The 17,585-nt window shown below is 36.5% G+C and overlaps 6 protein-coding genes across 6 annotated transcripts; 5 read left to right on the forward strand and 1 right to left on the reverse strand. All coding sequences in view use genetic code 12, as the record gives it.

Moving 5' to 3' along the window:
- Positions 1 to 1,087: 1,087 nt before the first annotated feature.
- On the forward strand, positions 1,088 to 3,049 carry KGF56_004149 (SCF ubiquitin ligase complex subunit; the record flags this gene model as incomplete). Its single annotated transcript, XM_049325558.1, has 1 exon — positions 1,088 to 3,049. The coding sequence occupies one exon, from the start codon at positions 1,088 to 1,090 to the stop codon at positions 3,047 to 3,049; it is 1,962 nt and encodes a 653-aa protein (XP_049178836.1).
- Positions 3,050 to 3,689: 640 nt separating this feature from the next.
- On the forward strand, positions 3,690 to 4,607 carry ORM1 (sphingolipid homeostasis protein; the record flags this gene model as incomplete). The annotated part of the gene is made up of 1 exon (XM_049325559.1): positions 3,690 to 4,607. One exon carries the CDS (start codon positions 3,690 to 3,692, stop codon positions 4,605 to 4,607), a length of 918 nt encoding a protein of 305 aa, XP_049178837.1.
- Positions 4,608 to 5,372: 765 nt separating this feature from the next.
- On the forward strand, positions 5,373 to 6,785 carry SHM2 (glycine hydroxymethyltransferase; the record flags this gene model as incomplete). Its single annotated transcript, XM_049325560.1, has 1 exon — positions 5,373 to 6,785. One exon carries the CDS (start codon positions 5,373 to 5,375, stop codon positions 6,783 to 6,785), a length of 1,413 nt encoding a protein of 470 aa, XP_049178838.1.
- Positions 6,786 to 8,064: 1,279 nt separating this feature from the next.
- On the forward strand, positions 8,065 to 9,219 carry KGF56_004152 (uncharacterized protein; the record flags this gene model as incomplete). Its single annotated transcript, XM_049325561.1, has 2 exons — positions 8,065 to 8,074; positions 8,168 to 9,219. 2 exons carry the CDS (start codon positions 8,065 to 8,067, stop codon positions 9,217 to 9,219), a joined length of 1,062 nt encoding a protein of 353 aa, XP_049178839.1.
- A 97-nt stretch (positions 9,220 to 9,316) lies between these two features.
- KGF56_004153 (uncharacterized protein) lies at positions 9,317 to 12,413 on the reverse strand (the record flags this gene model as incomplete). Its single annotated transcript, XM_049325563.1, has 3 exons — positions 9,317 to 9,850; positions 9,926 to 12,297; positions 12,395 to 12,413. The coding sequence occupies 3 exons, from the start codon at positions 12,411 to 12,413 to the stop codon at positions 9,317 to 9,319; spliced, it is 2,925 nt and encodes a 974-aa protein (XP_049178840.1).
- A 2,449-nt stretch (positions 12,414 to 14,862) lies between these two features.
- Positions 14,863 to 16,545, forward strand: KGF56_004154 (uncharacterized protein; the record flags this gene model as incomplete). The annotated part of the gene is made up of 1 exon (XM_049325564.1): positions 14,863 to 16,545. One exon carries the CDS (start codon positions 14,863 to 14,865, stop codon positions 16,543 to 16,545), a length of 1,683 nt encoding a protein of 560 aa, XP_049178841.1.
- Between the last annotated feature and the right edge of the window lie 1,040 nt (positions 16,546 to 17,585).

Here is a 17,585-nt window from a genome sequence, read left to right on the forward strand (position 1 = left end):
TCTTAACCCTCTTAAAAAAAAGGGTTTTAAAAAAAAAAAAAAAAAAAAAAAAAAAAGCATACATCACTCTACTGTTGTAGCTCAATTCGATGGAGGGCAATGTCTTTCAACAGCACTAATAATTGTTGTTATATTACCTTTCTTAGAAGCTAGTCAGGATTTTAACAAGCTGGTCAATGTGCTCGATAGTGTCGATCTACAATTCTGGTAATTTTTTTTTTATTGCTGTACATGAGAACACTACAAGTTTGGACAGGAGTCAATTTATCATCCATCTTTGTATGCATTTTGTCGTATTAAGGGATACGACATTCTTAATGCGCAAATACTGAGCTTCTTATCCTGCGTATCTCAATTGGGAAATCTTTCAGTTACAACTCCGCTACTCTGGAGTCTCATACAAAACTCAAAGTCAAACCCAATGCAAATACACATTTCAACAACCAAGGTTAATTGCAAGTTCTTCAAAAAAGAAAAGGGTATTGGTCAGTAAACCATTACTCTTTTGGGAACTGAAAAAAAAAAAAAGGTTCCTAGTATAAGTAAAAAGCTATTAAAGCTTTAAAATTTTAATATTCCTAGAGTGGTAATATTTGTCGGGTAAAAAGTTAAAGTACCAGTTTGGGAACTCTTTATTTACAAACTCAGACATTAAAAAATTAGTAAGGAAAAGAACCTTTTTCTTCAAAACATTTTCTTTTCATTTTCCTTTGCAAGCTCCCCTTTATTTTCAGACAAATATCGCAAATGTTGAAAAGTCCTCCACAAATCAATAAACAACTGTCAAATCTGTGTGTCAGGGATTTAGTAATAGCCAACACACTTGGGCATAATTTGCAAGGTTTGTAATCATTAGCAATGCCTTCCCACTACAGGATCTTCCTTGAGAAATTGTCACTAAAAAAAAAAAAAATTGTCTGCTAACAAAATGTCGCAGACACTGATTTTTTCTTGCCAGTAGCCAAAAGAGCGAAATCTTGTGTTTATACGATATAGCAAAATTATCTGACCGATTACTTTATCAATAACTTCCTCCTCCTCCTCCTCCTCCTTCGTTCCCAGTTTATCAAGCAGACTTTTTGAAATTATGACTTTGCAAATCACAAACTTGGGAGAAGATATAATTGTTGACATATTGGAATACCTAACTCCTGAACAAATTTTCAAGTTTCTCACTCTAAATAAAGCCCTTTATGAGATATACATCTCCTCCAACACAATCTACCAGTTGCTATATAATAAGAAATTTACAAATAATGAGAATAACTATACCCTAAGTCTCAAAGATCAAATCAATTGGAAACAATTGTTTCAACTACGGTGTAACAAGAATCAAAAGATTTTTACCTGGGGCGAAAATAATGGCGGAAGGTTGGGTTACTTATCATCGAGCATCGATGCGTCTCATGTTTCCAAAAAGTTGGGTGGTTGGTCAGTTCATACACCAACAAATATCCCCGAATTTAACAATCGTATTGTAGTGGATTTGAAGGCAAACGGGTATAGTTTTATAATCTTGTTAAATAATGGGGAACTTTGGTTTACAGGTATGGACTGGAAACGACCTCAACAAGGTTTGGCTACACCAGGGCCAATTAGAGAGAAAGATTACAAACCGAACCCAGGAACTTTGGCTTTGCTTAATATGGATAGAAATAACAATCTAGAAAATCAGATGAATGAAAACCCTGGTAATGGAAGACACAATAATAGGCCCATTGTGCCTGTTCATCATAATGGTAGATTTGGTGTATTGCCAATTCCATTGATGTGGAGACGTTATTCTGACAGCGATAGTGATGAGGAACGCAATAATAACCAAATGACTTCCTCCTCCTCCCCCTCCTCATCATCATCATCATCACAACCCAACTCTGAGGCTTCAGGATCTAGACCGAACCTTCAACCAGCCACATCATCACTAAATCATCCAACTTCAAATATTCAAGAGACAAATTTTCTATCGAGACTATTTCTACCACCAGAGGTTTCAACTGCAGCCACTGCAGTGGAATCGATCAATTCACTTGATCCAAGGAAAGTGGTATCAATAGGAACAGGCCGAGAACATATCATTGCATTGGATAATCATGGTAACATATACTCTTGGGATTCAGGATGTAGTTCGAATATTGGCATCAAGATTAAGTTTAGAGGTATTCCAAGTAAAGCAGTCATTAATAAAATTGCAGCTGGATGGAATTTATCTGCCTGTTTAATTGAAGATATCGGCTTGTTAGTATGGTACACTCGCAAAGCAACTACAAGGGAGCAATTTGAAAGTCGAAATTTCGAGTGTGAGGCAAGTTATTTGATTATTCCTTTTACCAAAAATGATGTTGCAGATTTCACCGTTGGTGCAGATTATGTCTTGTACATAAAAAAGTCAAACTCCAAACTATTCCAATTCAGATTGAATGCTCACGAATTTGCTTCGAGAGATGAGGAAGCAGCTACGGTTAGTCCCGAAGAGTTGAAACAAAAAATCTATCCCATGACAAACTTCAACAACTGGCTATCACAGCAAACACAAAACGTTCAATTCACTCGATTAAATAGCTGCTTTACCAACTTTGTTGTATTTACAAATCACGATCATGTATTGATTGGAAATAATGATCATTTGCTTTTTGCCACAGATGATGATGATGATGATGATGGTGATGAGTCTTCTGCTGCCGCCGCCGCCTCCTCCTCTGGAGCGTCCCCAGTTATCCTCCCTGAGTTACAAGGACAAAATATAAAGTCAGTAGAGATTGGTGATTATCATTACCTTGCCTTAACAAATGAGGGTGGCATATTGAGTTGGGGAATTGAATCGAGAAGCTGTGGATGTTTGGGAATTGGAGCTAGGGAATTGGCGATAGAGCAAAACCCTACAAATTGTTTGCCCAAAGGCAATAACCTCGAAGTCATTCTTCCTATGAAAGTCAAAGACCCATATCAAAATAGATTAAGAGAAGATAGAGGTGAACAAAATGGGAAATGGGTAAGCATTGCTGCTAGTGGCTGGCATTCTGGTGGTATATATGTCCCTAACGACGAGTAAATACAAAACATTCATTCTTATTTTCTTTATAGAGGCCAAAGATACATTACTAGAAAAGTCTCTTGTGGGTCTGTCTTATCTGAAAGGGAGAAAAAAACTCCGTATGCTAAGTGGTAGCTTTAGAGATCTATTGTTCAAAAGCTCGTATAATGATCTCGTAGCTTTTGATCCAAAATCCTGGGAGGGGGGGAGGAAAACAAAATCTTGGGCCCAGTTTCTTCTACATCCTACTATTGGTCGTCCTACCGTTGCCTTGTTCTCTATTTTTACCTCGTATGTTCTTTTGATCTGTTGACTTATCCAATCACTACTAATTATAGTAACTCTGATTTCGATTTGAAAAAAAAAAAATTATCAGCAAAAAAAAGTCAGTCAAAAAATTTTGTAATTGAGATTGCCACTCCTTCATTCACTGATAGAACCACACACGAGTTTAATAAGTTCACTTAGTATACCCATACCTATACCTATAGATACCTATACCTATATATATATATATATATATATATATTCATATATATATTTATTACTTGCATTGACTCCTTGGAATAAGGTTAGTTGCTGGAAATAGCCTGGCTGATTATAAACAACACACAGTTGAAACAGAAAGGAAGGGGGGAAAAAAAAAAAAGAGAACAGGATGACTGATATTTCGCCCGATACTAGAGACTCGTCTTTGCTAAAACCAGCTGAGATCAAGATAACACCACCATTGAACCAACTGAAAGAACTGAGACAACCGCCCTCTGTATCTAGATTATCGTCATATTCAGGGCTAGATTCTCTGAATTCAACAGGACAGGGACAGGGACAACAGGGGCAACAGGGGCAACCGCAGGCGTCCATGATCAATTCCAATGATCCACTTATAAATTTATCGTCATCTTCAACTGCTTACTCGTCGTCCAATGGTGGCTCGCCTCGTTCCAGAAGAAATACCGCGATGCTCCATAATTCTGCTTCCAGTACGTCTCCTTCACGGCTTAGAAGTAATAGTGCTGTAGGTAACGAATTAACACCCACTCCATCGCATCACCAACCGGCACACACGGTTACTAGGCAACGTAGATCCTCATCTTTGATACAACATTTGGAGCCAGATACTTTAGATACCAAAATTGACCAAGCTTTGAATCCAAATGTTAATGCCAATTGGGTTGACCAGAAGGGAGCGTGGATCATTCATATTGTTATTATTGTTCTACTCAAGATATTTTATAATTTCATAAGTGTTTTGGATAATGATTGGAAGTGGACTTTGACAAATTTGACATATACAATTGGGTCATATATCATGTTTCATCAAGTTAAAGGTACGCCATTTGAATTTAATAGTGGTGCGTATGACAATTTAACAATGTGGGAACAAATAGATAACGGTGATCAATATACTCCGTCAAAGAAGTTTTTGATGTTGGTTCCAATTGGATTATTTTTGATAAGTACTCATTACTCGAGGTATAACTTGTATTTATTCTTATTAAACGGTCTTAGTTGTCTTTGTGTTGTGGTGCCAAAGTTGGCCTTTGCTCATAGATTGAGAGTCACCTTGTTCTAAGGGGAAACATATAGAAAGGAAGAGACAAAGAAAAAGGATAAAGAGAGAGGGGGGAGGAGGAAACACGCCCCCTCCCCCTCCCCTCCCCCCCCTTTCTCTGCCTCCCATGTAAACGGTCAACCCAAACCGCCAGAGAAAGAAAGAGAGAGAGAGAGAGAGAGAAAGAGAGAGAAAGAGAGAGAAAGAGAGTTTGTGTGTGTGTATGTGAAAAGCAAAAGTGTAAATGTTGACGTATCAATTTGGTGAAATTTTGCATTTTTTTTTTGAGAAACTTATTATCTTTTGGTTCCATTTCACATGTTACAAGAAACATTAAAGCAGATAGTATTTAGGCCTTTTGTTGTTGTTGGTCAGATATTTATGAAACGAACATCAGTAACTTCTTTTGATGAATGATGATTACTTTGACTCTTTTCACTACTTGTTTTTTAGATGAAGGTTTAAAAACCTTCAACTTAAAAAAAAAGTTTAGTTCATACTTACTCTTCTTTAAATTATGGACAGTACGAGATAAGTCACTACTATAAAAGAAAACAAAAAGTGACTCGGTTTCTGTTTTATTTTATTATATTGACTTCTTTCCTTAAGCACGTGATGCCATCGTCTTCCCCAAAAAAAAAAAAAAAAAAGTCAGAGAAGAAGGGAATGAGGTTGAAAGTCACAATTTTTCAATTTCAAGATACCATAACCCTTCTTCTTCTTCTTGAGCGGTACGAATTTTGATCGTTTATTGACTAGCCAAGCTTTTGCAATTCGAGATATACAATGGGATACGCTTTATCAGAGTCACACAGACAATTAACTGAAGGTCATTTAAAGGACACTGACCCCGAAGTTGACCAAATTATCAAAGATGAAGTTGATAGACAAAAGCACTCGATTGTGTTGATTGCTAGTGAGAATTTTACCACTACTGCGGTTTTTGACGCCTTGGGAACCCCCATGTGTAATAAATACTCGGAAGGGTATCCAGGAGCTAGGTACTATGGTGGTAACGAACATATTGACAAGATGGAATTATTATGTCAAGAGAGAGCATTAGAAGCTTTCCACTTGACCCCAGATAAATGGGGTGTTAATGTACAAACGTTGAGTGGATCACCAGCAAATTTGCAAGTTTATCAGGCTATTATGAAACCCCATGAACGTTTAATGGGATTGGATTTACCTCATGGTGGTCATTTATCTCATGGTTATCAAACTGACCTGAGAAAAATTAGTGCTGTGTCTACTTACTTCGAGACTATGCCATATAGGGTCAATTTGGAAACTGGATTGATTGACTATGACATGTTGGAGAAAACTGCTGTTTTATATAGACCAAAGGTTTTGGTTGCTGGTACAAGTGCTTACTGTAGATTGATTGATTACAAGAGAATGAGAGAAATCGCCGACAAGGTTGGTGCTTATCTTGTTGTTGATATGGCACATATTTCTGGATTAGTTGCTGCTGGAGTCATTCCAACACCATTTGAATATGCTGATATTGTTACTACCACAACTCACAAATCACTTAGAGGACCAAGAGGAGCCATGATTTTCTTCAGAAGAGGTGTTAGATCAGTTAATCCAAAAACTGGACAAGAGATTTTGTATGACTTAGAAAACCCAATCAATTTCTCCGTTTTTCCTGGTCATCAAGGTGGTCCACACAATCACACCATTGCCGCTTTAGCAACTGCCTTGAAACAAGCAAATAGTAAGGAATTCAGGGAGTATCAAGAACAAGTTTTGAAAAATGCTAAAGCTTTAGAAGAAGCATTCACTAACAAAGGTTATAAGTTAGTTAGTGACGGTACCGATTCTCACATGGTTTTAGTTTCACTTAAAGATAAGCAAATTGATGGTGCAAGAGTCGAAACAGTTTGTGAAAAGATCAATATAGCTTTGAATAAGAATTCGATTCCTGGAGATAAATCAGCTTTGGTTCCAGGTGGTGTTAGAATTGGGGCACCAGCAATGACAACCAGAGGATTGGGTGAAGATGATTTTAAGAAAATCGTTGACTACATTGACTTTGCAGTCCAATATGCAAAACAAACTCAACAGGATTTACCCAAAGATGCCAATAAATTGAAAGATTTCAAGAATAAGGTATTGAATGGCTCTGATGAAGCTTTGGAGAAGATCAAGCAAGAAATTTCCGACTGGGCTGGCTCCTTCCCATTAGCTGTTTAAGCAACTATTGTGACAAACCCTTTTTTTTTTGTCTTTATGTTTGATTCATTGGTTCATTTATGATTGAAAAAAAAAAAAAAAAAAAAGAAATAAATAAAAAATTATGATACTTGTGTATATCTTTGTATATCTTTATCATCACTCATTGTTTATATGATATATAATACATATATATCTCTTTGATTTTTCTGAGTTGATGAGAGAGTAAGTCAATAAGAACCAAAAGGGTAAAAAAAAAAAAACGACAGTGCACGCGTCTTTTTAAACCTTTCAAAGAGTATTGTTTACTTTCCTTCTTTTTCCTGTCCCTGTAGAACAATAAGTTGTACCAACTGTGTTTTGTAATTTTTCTTTTTTTTTTTTCTCACCAAACCCACCCCCACAACCCTTTGCTTCCACCACTGACAAAGCAGATAGAATAAGCTAAGTACTAGGGGTTATGATTTTGACTTATTAACCTTTAAATTTATCATGAATCTTATCAACAAAATGCAAATGGCTGTGAAAAGGGTATTTATATCTTCATTCAGATATGCTACTTACTAAACTTGAATATTTTTTTCAATAGCTGCATGAAGAAAAAAAAAAAAAACACTAAAGTAAAAAAAGAAAAAGTATTGCTAAAGCCGATGCTTCCATGCTGTTTCCGTTACCTTGATAAACGCAATTGGTAAACGTCGCTAACTAGACCGAGCTGTGAAAAGACGTTTTTCCGTGTAATAAAAAGGCTGCTGCTGTGTATGTGTATGTGTATGTGTATGTGTGTATATGTGTGTGTTCATGAATATGTTGACACATTATATTATTTGCACCCATTTTCTATTTTTTTTCCCTTTTCTTTTTTTGCAATCAGTCCTGTAATCAATAGATTTATTAGTTCTTTTTTGTTGGCTTGAATTGGACGAAGATGATAAAACAAAGAACTACTCCGAGAGAAGGCCTTGTAAGCTTATAACCAATATAGTATTTGTCTACATTCCCTTTTTTTTTTTAGTATATTGACCCTCCTTATTCCCCCTTCTTTTTCTCTCATTGTGTGATTTTGTTAATCGTGGGAATTAAAAAAAAAAAAAAAAATATCGGGCTTCTAAGCAGAATTACTTGATGAATGGTATCATAACCAATGTAAATTATTGAAGCCATAGCACCTTTCAAAGGGTTCCAAGTATAATAACAATAAACTACAAATAAAATATGCGTATTTATATATATTTTGTAGCAAAAGCACTCTCTAGAAAGATTTTTTGAAAAATTTTACCAGAGAATCTAGCGAAATTGTATGCTCCTAAGTATGAGTGAATTTAGAATGCGTAGATTCTTTGTAATATCCACAGCTTTATTGGTAATACTAGGTGTACTATTTGTGTTCCGGTTGCCTATAGATACATTATCCATATCAGGCATACATTCTCCATCAAAGGGAAAAACTACCCAAGAGTCAGGCGATTCACCTTTTTACACTAAAGAGGAATACAATGATGAAGCATTTGAATATGAAAAATTAATTATGCGATTGCGAAATTCTGGTAAACTTGGTCAAAATAAAAAACGATCAGTATTGGTCCTTTCGTCGATTGGGAAAGACCAACCATACGGAGAAGGAAGAACATTGGAGCAGTTCTTCCTTACAATATTCACGCTAGTAGAAAATCAACCAAAATACGACTTCTCTCTTGGGCTATTAAACAATTTTCCTAATGAAGTTGAAAAAATCAAGCACTACATCACTAAAAATGAAGAAAAAATGTCAAAATATTTCAACAAAATCACAGTATCTTCGGCACCTCACTTGGAAGACGCTGGAGGAATCTCACGAGAACTGCGCCATGATGATTCAAAGCAAAGATTACGTAGAAGGCTAATTGCCAGGTCTCGCAATTTTCTAATGCTGGAGTCTTTGGAGAATGAACAATATATACTATTCATGGACAGCGACATTGTGTCATTTGATAAACAAGAAATGTTCATTGATGTCATGGTCAAGTCGGAAAAGGACATAATTGTACCCAGAATAAGAAAAAGGTTTGGATTAACAGATTATGATCGAAATTCATGGCGTGGTAAAAGAACCAAACCAACTCAAGAACAGTTGGATATCATGGATTCAAATCAATGGGACAAATTTGATTACGTCCCTAAGGACGTACCTGGGGAAATTTTCCATTTTTTCCACTTAGACAATACAGAGAACGAAGAATTGAAGAAATTAGATCATTTCGAACCTTTAGATTCTGTTGGTGGCGCCGTGTTATTCTTCAAATCTATCATTTATAGACAAGGTGTTATATTTCCCACAAGTTACATAGTGGGTACTACTTGGGATAGACTAGAAGGTTATGATGGCATTGAAACAGAAGGTATATGTTACTTAGCCAAACCTTTGGGCTATGAATGTTGGGGTATGCCAAATCTCTCCGCTTATCATATAGAATAGTACAACTTAAGAGGAGCCATTTGGTGGTGAGGTAGAGGAAGGAAGAGAGAATGAAAAAAAAAAAAAAAGTTAATATATATCTATATATATATTCATTCTATACGCCAAAGTCCAAGTTTGTATCGTTTATCCATTGCCAAACCTTCATGATCTCACCATGCTCCTCCACAATACTAGCAGCTATGTTTGTATTATTTTCAATCTTATTACTTACCTGATTCCATAATCTCAACCGCTCACCTAGATTATGTACATTACTCAATATCAAATCTCTTAATTGATTAGACCCAATATATGGTTTAATTGTCTCGTTATTCTTAGATAATTTCAACTGAGTTATCAACTTATTAATGACTTCTTGGTATATGATATCAAGCTTGACAAGTTGTATTTGGTAGTTTTTATACTTATATTGCAAGAATCTAAAAGCTGCGATAACAAGTATAATGAAACTGATCTTGTATTTATATTCTGTCAAGTTGCCCATTATACTATTCTGTAGTTGACATTTCAAGCTAATGTTTGATAAGGACGTTGATCGAAAAACCTGGTTCTTCTCTTGTGTCTTGGTTTCAGTGTCGTTAGTGTCAAATGTGAGTTGTTCTGAACTTGAAGCATCATTAATTGGGACCTAAAAAAATGAAACGGTTAGTATAAAAAAAAAACAAGAACAAATAATTATTTAAAAAATGGAAGGGGTTCGTACTTGCCTTAAAATCACCTCTGGTTCCTTCTCCAACTCTTTAAAAGATCTAGACCAAAGTTCTTCAAACTCTTCATGAGTGATATATGGAGCTTTCATTGATAACAAAATATCGTGTAAATCACTCAATAAGATCCCACTTTCTTCATCATCATTCCCCTTACCACATTGCACCTGAGCATTTTTACTTCTCAATAAATCCAAAGCCACTTCAATCATAATCTCCAATTTCTCTGCCTTTTTAGTATCAGGAATACATTTCTTGTAGCCAGGAAGAAAAACATCATACCAAGGTTTGAATTCCACAAAGTCTTCATAACAACCAAGCTCTAAATTCGGAAAACATCTAGCATGGGGAGGGCACGAAATACACGCTGGTTTGCAATACTCGTCTAAAGTCTGGCCGATTTTATAGAGAACAATATTGGGCGAATTGCCAAGTGTAGTTTCATCAATTTCTTGACCACAGTAACCAACTAAATATTTCTGTTCGTAATACCAGTAGCCAAATATAAGTATGGATACAAAGAATGTCCAAGTTAGAAGTGTACCCAACATTTCAAAAAGTGACTTTTTGCTGCCAGAAGAAGATTTGACGGAGTCAGTGGACCTCTCTGTCTTAGATATCTCTGTTTTCCTATCCTTCTTGTCTTCATCCTCATCGTCATCGTCATCGTCATCCTCCTCCTCATCCTCTTCATCGTCATCGTCATCTTCGTCGTCCGTAACAATTTTTGATGCAGTTATGGAGATCAATCTCGGTTTTGGGGTCAATCCTGCTCTTGTTATTGGGGTTCTAACCCTTTTAGGTAAATCTCTAAGCATTTGAGGCGTGACATTTCTGCTTCTTGGTTGTAATGACCCGAATCCGGATTTAGCTGACGTTGGAGTTACTTTAGATACTTCTGGTGTAGCCTTTACTGACTTGGGTGTCGATGTTCTATCACGTTCCCTTGTTTCACTTTTTTTGGACTTTGTTAAATAACTCGTATTTCTACTACTCGATAATGGTGTTTCCTTTTTGATCCGATTAACAGAGCGGGAACTTGGTGTTTGAGGTTTGATTGGTTTTGGCGAAATAACAGGGCCATTGATTGGGTTCGAAGGCGAGTTTTGTACACTGGCGCTGGGTGTATCAGTAAATGCTCTATCCTTCGATTTCAATGCGTGACTTGATATACTTTCATCTGATATATCTGAGTTGTTGATGATTTCATTATTAGTAGTAAGTTGCCCCTCGGGTGGCGACGCAACTTTCTGCTGTGGATAAAGCCCTTGTATGGTTACTCCCAACAGCTTTGCTAACTCATTATCTATTGTTGGTGTATTTTCAAACTCAATATGACTTTTTCCAACCTTCTCAAAATTACCCAGTGTGTCGGGGGAAGTTGGCTTGACTTCAATTGGACTCGAAGGTCTTCCATTCTCTAATTTAGCTCTTGGAGTCTTTGGCATAGAATCTTTTACTGTATTATTGTTGTTGTTATTACCATTATTGATGTGATGAGAAGGAGAACTTCTCATTAAATCGTTTTTACTAATTATTGAATACTCGAAAATTTCTGAATCACTATCATCATCAAAAATAGACTTTTTTGTTGTAGGTTTAGCACTAGAAGTGGAGGTAGATTGGATTGGAGACTTTGTCCTTTTTCTTGCGCTTGCGGCATCATCATCTTTATTGTCCAATTTACGCTTTCTTTTCTTGATATGAGCCTCATCTTTTTGAGACTGAAATACATTTTCAGCACTAAATGGACTGAGCTCTACATTGTCCTTTGAATTTTCGATTTCTTCCACTTTGACCTCACTTTCTGCCTCTACCTTCTCCTCACTTTCTGTCTCTACCTTCTCCTCACTTTCTGCCTCTACCTTCTTCTCACTTTCTGCCTCTACCTTCTCCTCACTTTCTGCATCTACCTTCTCCTCATCCGTCTTCAATTGTTGACCTAGCGAATCTAAATTCTTGATGGTATTGCTCGATAAGTTCAGATTCATTTCCTCCGTTTTAACCTCCTTAGACTTTGACTTTGACTTTGACTTTGACTTTGAGTCTTTTCTAGTAGTCCTTTTATGACTCTTAGAGTCGTCTTCATTCAAAATTGGATTATTTTTGTTCCTAGATTTGTCATCTGTATCGCTATATACGGCTGGCTTCTCATTTTGTTCGTCATTTGCTACATTAACAAATCCTCGATCATCGGAATTATTGGCCCTTGACAAATAATCCTCTAGCCATTTTGAGGCATTAGGTCTCACCACATCTTCGAAAATCTCAACCAACTGATTCTTCTTTGCAGTGCTGGGGAAAGGTATTTGATGTAGATTTAAAATGTTTCTCAATCTTGATACTTTGACCAAAGTTGGATCAAAATCTATTATTCAAAAAGCAATCAATGTTAGTAAGGTCTAGGAACAAAGAAAAGAAAATTTTTCTTTGACTTTTCGTTTTCATCCAAAAGTGTTACTTACCTGGCTGTAAGTGGTCCATTGTGCGACTGGCTGTGCCACGACTTTGATATGTTAAACCCCGTTGGAATTCTACCTCAGCTCTTTAAGCAATAGTATATTTACATGTATTCTTTTTTCGTGTGATCAACATCTCCGTTAAAAAAAAAAAAAAAAAAAAGTTGTTTATATTTTGATACAGCGGCCACGACGTTTTTTTGTTAGCATCGGATAATCCTTTTTGCAACTTTGATTGTAATCAATTTTCTTGAACTTTCCAAAGAGTGATGAATCTGGTGGTTGAAATAACTGCTTTTTGGTATGAGGTAGGTACTCTTTAATGTTTTACTGGGCAAAGTATTTTGAGAGTAAATGCAACATTTAAGCAACTATTGTATCCCCTATCGAGCAGAGCGAGATAGTGGATCAACACTTGTATCTTGTTACATCCACAATCGAGCAGAGCGAGATAGTGGATCAACACTTGTATCTTGTTACATCCACAATCGAGCAGAGCGAGATAGTGGAGCAGCACTTAAATCCTGTTACATCCACAATCGAGCAGAGCGAGATAGCGGATCAACACTTTATATCTTCTTACATCCACTATCTCGCTCTGCTCGATAGTGGGGTAACATTCTCAAGTGGTATAAGATTTGTTGGCTACTTGAGATTGGTTAGAGTAAATAATTTCCAAGATAAGCAGTAAAAGATTGAAAAAAGTAGTACAAATTTTGGTAGCTGTACCTTGATGAAACTTTTGGCTCAAAAAGAAACCAAAATTTGATACAAACCAGAGCAACACTATCTCGCTCTGCTCGATTGTGGATGTAACAAGATACAAGTGTTGATCCACTATCGAGCAGAGCGAGATAGTGGATGTAACAAACTACTACGTGTTGCTCCACTATCTCGCTCCGCTCGATAGTGGCGCACACTGACATTATCTCGCTTTGCTCGATAGTTTACAAAAGAGTAGAGATTGACTGGTAAAGTCACGCAACCAAACAATAACCTTTGAACTTTTCTATACTTTTTGCAATAATCTGCTCGAAAACTTATTTGCACTCAAATATATTTATGCATGACTAGTTGAGAACCTTATCGCTTGCCCTTATCGCTTGCCCTTATCACTTATCCAGTTTCAAGTTATATCTTTGAATGCACAATAAGGTCCAATTTACTAATGGTGGTTTCATCCCCCACCCCCCCACGTGTAACAACTGATAGTTTCTAGAAAAATGTAGAACGTTTGTGTAATTTTGCTTATTATTTTTTTTTTGCAATGATTATCAACAAACCCACAACCAAAATAATACATATTTTTCAATTTCCAATTTTCTCTTTGGGATAAGTAGGCGTTTTGACTACGGAGTTTTTAGTTTCGGTATAAACATCAATATGTAAGATGCAACAAAGCTTGGTAATAAACAATAAGAGAAAAAAAAAAGAAAATGAAGCAAGTAAAAAGAAAAAGAACCATGAGTAATGCAACTCAACCCTGTTATGTTTGAAGAAACGTGGGTACTACTTTCATTAATCACGTGTTCTACATCCTGATAATCTTGCTTGATAATATTATGTATTAGCAATCCTAATTTGCTTCCCCGCCTTTCCCTCACCCTTTCACACGAGGTAGATACCCATAAATGAATCGTTGATACTACATAATGCAATTCTCCACTAGCTCGCTTCGCTCGCTAGTGTTAAGTAAAAAGGTTTTTGATCTCAGCTTATTTTATTATACTACAGAATAAAAAATAGAGAGAGAAAAAAAAAAAAAAAGGAGAGAATGGCGCACATGTCTTTGTTGTGGTGCAGCATTTGCATAAAGGACAATAGACGTACAGGTTATAGTCATGTAATACAATAGTCCAAATTAATATAGTTGATGTCTATCTATGCTATTTTTGTTTTTCGGACTACAGCCTAAGTGGCTCTGTTTGATGTAAGTATATATATATATAATACAGAAGTAAACATCAGGATTAAATATACCTACTGTTGGATTTAATACTACTAATCTCACCTTATCTCACCGCTTGCCACACCTTGTCTCACCGCTTGCCACACCCTTCTCTAACCCTTATATCTCAATTGTTATCGTTTAGACCAACAGTAAGACATTGCCATATACTAACCCCACTCCATATTTATCCCATAGGATCAAGAAATCAAAGAACAAATTATTATTTTTTTTTTTTTTTTTTTTTTTTTTTTTTTTACGACACACGGAAATTGGAAAAAAAAGAAAATTGACAGACAAAATTTTCTTTATGACAATAACCCAGCTGGCAATATATCATCAACATTACTGTCAGCACCGCCAGCACCTCTGCTACGTCCTATTACACGTGTTCACCTCAGTTTAGACCACTATATATATACGAGATACTGGTATTACCACCAACGAAAAAATTACTAAAAATAGAAATAAGTACATATACCTCACCCAATGATATAGTAACACACTTCAAATCAAAGTTTTGAAGATGACGTACAGTGGTTCCAGAAGGATAAGTCCAAGTCCCAGAAATAACTTTATGCCATTATCTTCATTGTCATCTTCGCCTTCGGAACTACCATATCTCAAGTGCTTACCATGTACGGCTCGGTATTTAAAGAGGAGGGTGAATGTGAATAGTAGTAATACGCCACGACAAAAGTACCACCCAAACAAAAGTACATTTATTAAACAGCAACCACTTAGCTTGCATGATACTACCACCAGTAATGATGATACTTTTGCTGAGTTTTTATCTCAATATTTGAGGTTGCCCGATATCAAAACCACTTTGAATGATCATGAGCTCTATTTCAAGTCTCTAAATAAACAGAGAAAATTGAAATCGTACGAGGTTTATCAAAAATATTTGAACAAGAAGCCAAAGAAGAAAATTCAACTTGAACGGCATTACAAAAAGGATGACAATGACAATGACAATGAAAATTACCAACAACGTGTAAATAAATCAAGCCCAACAGTTTGTTCAAAGGAACAGGCTATAGGATCAGGATCAGGATCAACCCAATTTGAAAAAGAAAATAAAGTCCATTACAAACAACCGAAAAAGCTACAACCAGTTGAGGAAGTAATAGATGAGCCTATAAGTATTAGGCGACTACCATCAAGCTTTATGGAATGTCCAATTGACCATTTAATCATATTAATCTCGCGAATGCTCAAGTCGCTAATTACCTTGAATAACAAATCTGTGCCTAGTTCCATATCGAACCCGCCACTCATTAAAAGTACGCAGCAGCAGAAGCAGCAGCAGGCTACAAACAACTTGCTAACCAGGTACCATTCACGCACGCCACCAGCGATATCAACATTCACCTACCTTACGCGACTAACCAGGTTCAACAATTTCAACCCAGCGATTTTACTAACCACTATATATTACATTGACTTATTATCGCACCAATACCAGCCATTTTTTACCCTAAATTCTTGGACAGTACATAGATTTTTATTAGTGGCAACAATGCTCGCTCAAAAGTCACTAGAGGATTTTTTTTATACCAATGACCATTATGCAAAAGTAGGTGGTGTTACTTTAAGTGAATTGAATTGTTTGGAATTAGATTTCTTGAATCGGGTTGATTGGAGATGTATACCTGGCAAACAAGAGATTGATTCTACAACAGGCTGTATGAGAAATAAAATAGCGTATGCTCAAGATGTTTTGAATTTATATTATTCGCAATTGATTGAATTGATGGGGAGGACTACTGTGCATGATGAAGGTATTGAAATGAGCGATAATAGCAAGAAGGTTCATTATTTGAAAGGAATTGTTGAAGAAGCCAGTGATGACATTGGCAGCAAGTTGAGTAGCGAAGAAACTAATGTGGATGAGGGGGAAGAATACGAGGATAAGGATGACGATGACGAGATTTACTATAGCGATGATGAGGATGACGAGGTGGAAGATGACGAGGAAGAAGATGAAGAAGAGGAAGAGGAAGAAGAAGAGGAAGAGGAGGAAGAGGAAGAAGAGGAAGAAGGAGAGGAGGAGGATGCCGATGAAGAAGAATTAGAGAGTATAAAAGTTTATAGACAACAACCCAACTCGTCGGTATTACGCAGCCCAACTATATATGACGAGAATGGTTATAGCTTAAATGGGGCTTCCTCTCCACACTTGAAACGAAGGTATAATAGTGAATAAATTTAATAGATCAGATTTGACTTTTCGAAGATATAAGTGATGTATACAAGTATTTTTCCTTTTTGAAAATGTATACAAGTATTTTTTCTATTTGTAGTGATGATTTTATGTTCGATCGCTCCTACGCTGATAGTCTCTTCAACTTTTTGTTGAAAGTCATTTTTTTACCCTATACAATTAAACTTAGTGTCGATGGCAGCTAGTGTGCTCTACTATCGAGCAGAGCGAGATAGCATCGATAGTGTCGGTGACAGCTAGTGTGCTCTACTATCGAGGAGAGAGAGATAGCATCGATAGTGTCGAGGAGAGAGAGATAGCATCGATAGAGTCGATGACAGCTAGTGTGCTCCACTATCGAGCAGAGAGAGATAGCATCGATAGAGTCGATGACAGCTAGTGTGCTCCACTATCGAGCAGAGAGAGATAGCATCGATAGAGTCGATGACAGCTAGTGTGCTCCACTATCGAGCAGAGAGAGATAGCATCGATAGAGTCGATGACAGCTAGTGTGCTTCACTATCGAGCAGAGAGAGATAGCATCGATAGTGTCGCCTTTCGGCATTATGGCATTGTTAAAATGGTTGCAAAAAAAAGCTATATTTTTCTTTTGAAAGGTTATGAGCACGCTACCATCGGTCCTATTATGGCTTCAGTCGTAAATCAAAGACTAATTTTAGTGTTGTTAGTGATTGGGCTCTGTCCATATAGCAAAGTTGGTAAACTTTTTATTCGTGAGGTAACCATAGAGAAAGAAAAGAGGCTAATGCGGTTCTAGACTCTTTCGCTAGTCAGCGAATAAAGACTACAAATGGAACAACATTCTTTCGTTGCGGCTAGAACTTTTCAAAAATAAAGCCGGATATTGTCTTTCAGCCAATATTACCAATTCATTCTAATCTTTCTAATCAAGATGACTAATGTCGTGTACAAAATGTCTTTAAGCTTGTTTTTTTTTTTCTCAATGTAAGATATGGAGATAAAGCGTTGTTTGTCATAGTATAATTTTTTCAAAGAATAGAAAAAAGTACGGATTTTAGAAG

Source organism: Candida oxycetoniae, assembly GCF_023343755.2.
Source record: "Candida oxycetoniae strain CBS 10844 chromosome Unknown scaffold17, whole genome shotgun sequence".
Taxonomy (NCBI): domain Eukaryota; kingdom Fungi; phylum Ascomycota; class Pichiomycetes; order Serinales; family Debaryomycetaceae; genus Lodderomyces; species Lodderomyces oxycetoniae.